This window comes from Sinocyclocheilus grahami, unplaced genomic scaffold (genome assembly GCF_001515645.1).
Source record: "Sinocyclocheilus grahami isolate Dianchi unplaced genomic scaffold, SAMN03320097.WGS_v1.1 scaffold13.1, whole genome shotgun sequence".
Taxonomy (NCBI): domain Eukaryota; kingdom Metazoa; phylum Chordata; class Actinopteri; order Cypriniformes; family Cyprinidae; genus Sinocyclocheilus; species Sinocyclocheilus grahami.
In genome coordinates, this window is record NW_015505192.1 from 2,620,184 (window position 1) to 2,627,058 (window position 6,875).

The 6,875-nt window shown below is 34.1% G+C and overlaps 1 protein-coding gene across 2 annotated transcripts in view; it reads right to left on the minus strand.

The window, feature by feature from the left end:
- The window catches only part of LOC107599719 (torsin-1A-like), a 9,193-nt gene extending 5,663 nt beyond the window's left edge, over positions 1-3,530 (minus strand). For both annotated transcript variants that reach the window (XM_016291413.1, XM_016291405.1), the window contains exon 1: positions 3,350-3,530. In XM_016291413.1, coding sequence (XP_016146899.1) covers positions 3,350-3,494 — 145 coding nt within the window. In that variant the 5' untranslated portion in view covers positions 3,495-3,530. The remainder of the gene's footprint in view (positions 1-3,349) is intronic.
- Positions 3,531-6,875: the final 3,345 nt, after the last annotated feature.

Consider the following 6,875-nt stretch of genomic DNA (forward strand, 5'->3'; position numbering starts at 1 on the left):
ACACACACACACACACACACACACACACACACACACACACATATATATATCAGTGGCGGTTCGTCGGGGGAGGCCCCAATATATATATATGTGTGTGTGTAGAAGGTGCACAGTGTCATTCACACAAACACTAAACATAGTCTGAGTCTGTATTTACTTGAACACAAACATGTATTTTTGATTTTTATAGAAATATGACAACAATCACATTATCTCACACAGAGATCGCGCTGTCATAGTGTTTGGGAACATTCATGCATAATTTAAATACATAATCATATGAAATCAGATAAAAATAAAAAATTTTAGAAGAGAACCGCAGCATCACAGTTGTCTGAACCAATGTTGTCAGTCAGTTGTTTCACATCATGTTTTTGATCAGCGCAGTCGTTGGAGAGCAACTGCACAATCCGACACAGCCGCCTCGCCGTCACGAGAGTTTTTTTGCACACGTCAGCATGACATCAGAGCAAGTCGGACGTAACTCGGACACTTTTCTAACCAGCATGCATCTCGCGGTGATCACCGGTGATCGATTCTGCGCAGAATTTGCTCATCTCAAACAAGCCCATTAGTTTGAATGTCTGCCGCTGCGCTGATAATGTACCTAGTAGTTATGATGAGTAGCGATATTGAATATTTGTTTGCCAACAGATTTACCAAGCTGTCATTCAAACAGTATATGGGTGATTCTTAGACTATGGGCACTTTTATGTTCTTTGGTCATATTTATGAAAATACATATAATTTTGGACAAATTCCTCTTTCTTAGTGAAACTAACAATAAAACCACCTTACATTTTTTTACTACCTTTCTATTATGATTTTTTCATACTTTTCAACCTCCTTATAGGCGTCAAAATCACTGTTTTCTCCTTGTCGCACACCCAGACTTTTAAACTTCAACAATGAAAATACAGTTTAAAAATATGACTTATCTGGTAACTATTAATGTACCTGAATTAAGCACTAGTAAAATAATAAAAATACATAATAGTATTTAATGTGAGACCACGATCAATATTACTTTTTATACAAAATATAGCTGTCGCACAGTATTGGTGTCATTTCCACCACAACACTGTAATGTCCCTTTACAAAGTTTGTGTGAAAGATTGTTTAGGTGGTGTTTATGGAAATGTTCAGTGACATCAGAGCACATGTTGGACATGGAGGGAATTTAAATTTTCATCAACAGCAAATGAAGAAAAATCAAGGTAAATATTGCTTGATCGGTTAATATATTGTCATTTCCAAACATGCTGTACCTTCAAGGGTGTTATTAAAAAGCAAAACACTTTTAAGTTAAATAAGAGTATTTTGCATGCATGAAATGCTAAGTATTAATTCAAAGCTAATCAGTGTAGCTATCTTCCATTTTTTCACAAAAAACTACAGAAATGTCATTTATGGTTACAAAGTACAATTGATATGGATTGCGAGAGTAGATTTGTGTAATACTTTTTATATTATAATATATTACAATACTTTTTATATTTATATTATGATATTATTTTTATTTCTAAATTATATTACTTTTATATTAATTGATTTCATTTTTATCTATTTTTAAGATGCCACCTAAGACAACAAAAGAAAGGTCACAGGCCTATAGGGACCAAATAAAAGCTGGCCCTATAAAATATGAAGAGAGACTTAAAAGAGACAGGGAGAGATACCTGAGGAAAAAAGAAAAAGGAGTAGTAAAAGCAATTGCAGATCTGTCAAAGCGGGAGCAATGCAAACAAAGGAGACAATGGAGAATCAATCAAAGAAATAGACGAGAGGAGATTAAAAAAAAAAGAGACCAATGAGAATATTTCAGTATCAAACTCTCACAATTATATAGCCTCATGATTATCTCACAATGTTGAAATTTTGATGCATCATTTATTGCTTATATTTTTGCCTTGCCATCAGTTGTGTCAGTTATTTACAGTATGCACTGTAACCGTTAATCTTTGAGACAAATCCATTTTATACATCAAACTCAGCACTACACTAAAACAGGTGTGGTTATGTTTAATGCCTTTGTGAATTGAGTTTAATGAGTGTGATGAGTTTAAGAATTTTTCTAATAAATATCTCTACTGTTTCTCTACATTCACGTTCATTCATTGTCATTTCCACAACACCCTGTCATTTCCATCACCAGACACATTTTTAAAAATATTTAAAAAGTTCTCATCACACATTAAAAATGTATCCACAATTTATGAGATCATGCTCTACTTAATATAAAAATTCAAGGTATTTATTTTCTAATAAGCTCTTACCCAAACCAATATTACATTTCATAGTGTGACAGGTGTACAGTTCAGCATTTGGTCCTTAGGGCAGCTCATTTATCTCATTGACAAATGTATAATTATTGTACATTGTGGGAAAATTGGTAAAACTAGTTACAAAAATGATCTTAGACAATTCTTGAGTGGCATAAATTATTCTATTTTTAAATAACAGCTGTATATTGAGATGCGGTGGAAATGACATTTGTTCATTGCAGGTTGGAAAAAATGTAAAATATTAACAATTTCTCTAAGTTTGTCCTCTTACAGACCTTAAAACTAGACAAATTATTTAAACTTATGAGACTGTGTTACGTGACTTTTGAACAAGTTTTTTTATTCAACTCCACAAGGATAAAAGTGCCCCTAGTTGAAGAAACACCCATATATACAAATGTAGGGAAAACAGCCTAAGCTGGATATAGGCTACAGCAGTCGGCTTAATTAAATGGCGCAACAGCCAGCTCTCTTTTAACACAGACTTTTAAGAAGGGATGGATGTTTGCTTCAAGTGATAGGCCAGGTAAGTGAAGTTATATTATCTTGCTGTATGTATGTCGTTTTCTTTACGTTTTCTGACTAAAAGCAACCAAAAAGCCATTTTAAAGTGGTTAAAGCAAATAATATAATAATAATCATCGGCAGGGATCCCAGACCAATACAATTAGTGTGCCTCTTCTATTTTAAAACCCACGAACCGCCACTGATATATATATATATATATATATTAGTATTTCCCTTCTCAGCTTGTGGAAGAGCTGTCTGTGATGAGCTTTGAGTCATCATTTGACTTTCTCATCACCACCTGTTTTTGGTGGTTATCAGTATTACAATGGTTCAAAACAGATGTTAGTACTTCAATATGCTGGTTTGTTAACATTACATCAGTTAATGAAATACGTTTTTTATTGTGAATTTGAGTTAAGTCTGTAAAACCTAAAATGTTGCTACTATATTTTTAACGGTGAAGTTCTGGCAACCAGCTGCCGGTATTTTACCGTAAATGTAGCAGATTTTTATTTTTATTTTTACAGTGTATGTTATTTTGCAGTTTAACTCACGTTTAGAGTCAAAAGGCAGCAGATCATCCCGTTCAAAATATGTGTAAACCACAGATGCGGCAGCCACGAATACATCCAGAAAACCTGAAGAAAATGTTATATTGGACACCAGCAATAAAACTATTACAAAATGCCGCACTTTCATTGTGAAAGCAAATCATCCAGGCATATTTCAGTCTTGGTTTCGAGGTTGAGTAAAACTGCACAAATACTTAGCTCTCTACAGCGTGTATCTATAGCTCTTAGCCTACGTATTTTCTGACGACATGAAAGAAACCCGCTTTTCTTGTTTTCCTTGTTTATGTTGACATCAGTTGTAACCATGACCACTACAGTATTTTTTACATGAATAAGTTACACAATGTGCTTCTTACTATGACCTGGGGGATAATAATATTGATCTTCATGAATGCTTAAATTATTTAAAAATGTGTTATGGACGAGCCCCCATTTTGTTATGACCTGTTGCTCCAAAAGGCCAAAACGAAGAAAGAGACACACATATTGAAAGTAACTCAAGATTTAATAACAAAATAGGAAATGAAACAAACGAGTGTTAATGTAAACAATGACCATTAGTAAAGTCAGTGGTGTAATGTAAAATGCATGCATGATATGTAATGTACTGTGGCCCAGGTGCAAATGTAACAGGGAAAAATAAGAATGACAAACGCAAACAAAATGAACCAAAAGATGTTCTCTTGTGTTCTGTTCAGTGTTGGGGAAAGTTACTTTTAAAAGTAATGCATTACAATATTGCGTTACTCCCTAAAAAAGTAACTAATTACATTACTTAGTTACTTTTTATGGAAAGTAATGTGTTACATTACTTTTGCGTTACTTTTTAAATATGAGCAGGGCTTGATTGTTTTTAATATAAGAAGTTCTATTTATAGCAAATGTAAAAGCCCTTTCACACCAAAAAGTGTAATGTAATGAAAGTCAGGCTGAAGGAAAAGTAAATTCACGTCTGTACAGTAGAACGCAGGAGAAGAAACACTCTTCAGCAATAAAAAAAACAATGAAGCACAATTGTTAGTTTCTCTAAAGTCATTTTTGCTTATTAGTATGGTTGAACTGGATCATCAAAGGTCAGCAGCAAAGACATTGGTTAATAAAATGGGATTAGATACATTTGTGTTATTTAACATATTTAATTATTGCAGGTTTTCATATTCTAAGTTTGCATTTCACTGTTTTAATTCATTTCGATGAATACTTAAGTTTTTTGTGAGGGATGAATTAATGCACATTCACATTTAGTCTAGAACTACAGTAACATCATGTTCACACAGCGCACACAACTCCTCTGCACTTCCGATTTCGCCCAATATGGGGACAGGAGACTTGTCAGTCAATAAATGGGAAAACAAAGTAACTGGCGTTACTTTTTTGAAAAAGTATCTTAGATATTTTCTTGTAAATTAAAAAAGTAATGCATTACTTTACTCGTTACTTTAAAAAAGTAATCTGATTACGTAACTTGCGTTACCCCAAACACTGGTTTTGTTAGGCTTTTCATTTGTTAATAAACTCAGCTTGCACGTGGATCCACCTCATCTCGCCTTTGCTCAGCTCCTAGCATTGCAGAATCAATGATACTGGTCTTAATAGTAAAAAGATGCCTTTAAACACACATTTATATAATATGCGATTAATTGTGATTAATTACATAAAAATGTGTGATTGGTTTTTTTTTTATCGATTGACAGGACTAATTTTAACCTTTTATAGATGTTTGTTGGTAGTATTAGTTAAATTTACTGCTGAATATGCATTTCAATTTAATTTCTAATTTTATAGGCCCCCCAGAAAGAGATCGCAATGGCCCCCCACCCCCTTGGCCCCCTTCAAAGTTTCAGTTTGATAATCTCGCCCTCAAATTAAGCTAATTGAACAGCCCTGAATTAAGGTTAGGGTTAGGGTTTAGCTAGTTTCCAGTTTCAAGATAAATCTGTTCATTTTATTCTCATTTAAAGACTATCTTTTCTCACTTCAACTGTACTTAATTTAATAATAATCTCATTTTATACTTGGTTTTATAATCCTAGACGTGTTAGGCCCTGGTATCATGCACTCTAAAAAATGCTGGGTTAAATATAACCCAGCGCTGGGTTAAAAAGGGACAAACCCAGCTATTGGGTTGTTTTGACCCAGCGGTTGGGTTCAAAACAACCCAACCGCTGGGTCAAAACAAACAACCCAATAGCTGGGTTTGTCCCTTTTTTAGAGTGTGTGTTGTTTTTAAATGTGATGTATAAATAAAAGTGATTGATTGAATGTGATATAGTTTGATACATCTCAAATGATTATTAAACAGCAAGCACAAACTATGTAAAAGCTGCAGCCCTTCCGGCACGCTCAGTGTCTGAATTTGCTCACTTGTTTTCATTCACTGCGTTAAGTGGACTGCATATTAGTGGACTAATGTGAAGAATAGTTGTTATGAAGGTCTGTGATAACTAATAATGAACAGTGACTGTCGTTGGTGGGCTTTCTAACTGACAGCTCAAACTACGAATCAGTACAGCTTTAGCGTCCCCTGTAAGTAGTTCCGCAAGAAAGAAGAAGTGCTTTGCATCGGGACGTTTAGTGTGGAGTGTTTTCCACAAAGTTGATTTCCAGTTGTTCGTGCAGCTAAAAAAACACACATACTTGCATCTGTCTACAGTGGAGAATAACTGTTGAAGAAGAGTCCTTGCATTCTAACTGGATGTGCCATGATTGCAAACTTTTACAAACCAGCCCCAAATTAAGTACACCAGAACAATAGTGATTGAGGGTGTGGTGGCCGATTTCGAACACTGCTATTGTCTTCATATATCTAACTAAAGTCTTTGGTGATGCTGCGTCTCTGTGTTGCTTGACAACCATTCTGCTAAACATTGCTGAAAAATTACATTGCTTGGTGGAAGGATTATTATTATTATTGTTATCAACTATTAGTTATTAAAATTGTGTTGCTGTGTCTATTTTATGAAACCTTACCAGCTATATGCAGTAACCATTTTATCTCTGTGAACCACGACTTCACAGGGCTTATTTCTTTAATAGACTTTTTTTAATGTTGGATGTGTATAGTTGAACATTTGGAATGGTAAAATGATACAGTCTAGTACAGTCTGACAATTAATCATAGGAAATCACTTGAAATCACATTCAACAGAAGCCGCACATGTCATATACAAGGAAAAGTGTCTGTGATCTTAGCTTCTACCCATCTGGGTAATCTCACAGAATTGATCTCAAGCTACTTTTTGAAAAAAATTAATAAAAAAAAAAAATGACACAATACGGAAAATTTTAAGTAAAATTAAAATGGCCCATCATAATTATGATTTTAATGGTTTTGGATTATACGCATCATCATAAAGTATCCAAATACATTAATATGGTATATTCTGCATGTTATTGTAAAGTTTAAAATGCAGTTTTATACCATATATAATATTGGGGGCCTGCTCGGTTTCTTTATCAAGGTTTGTTAAAGCTGCACTCTAAAAAATGCTGGGTTGTTTCAACCCAA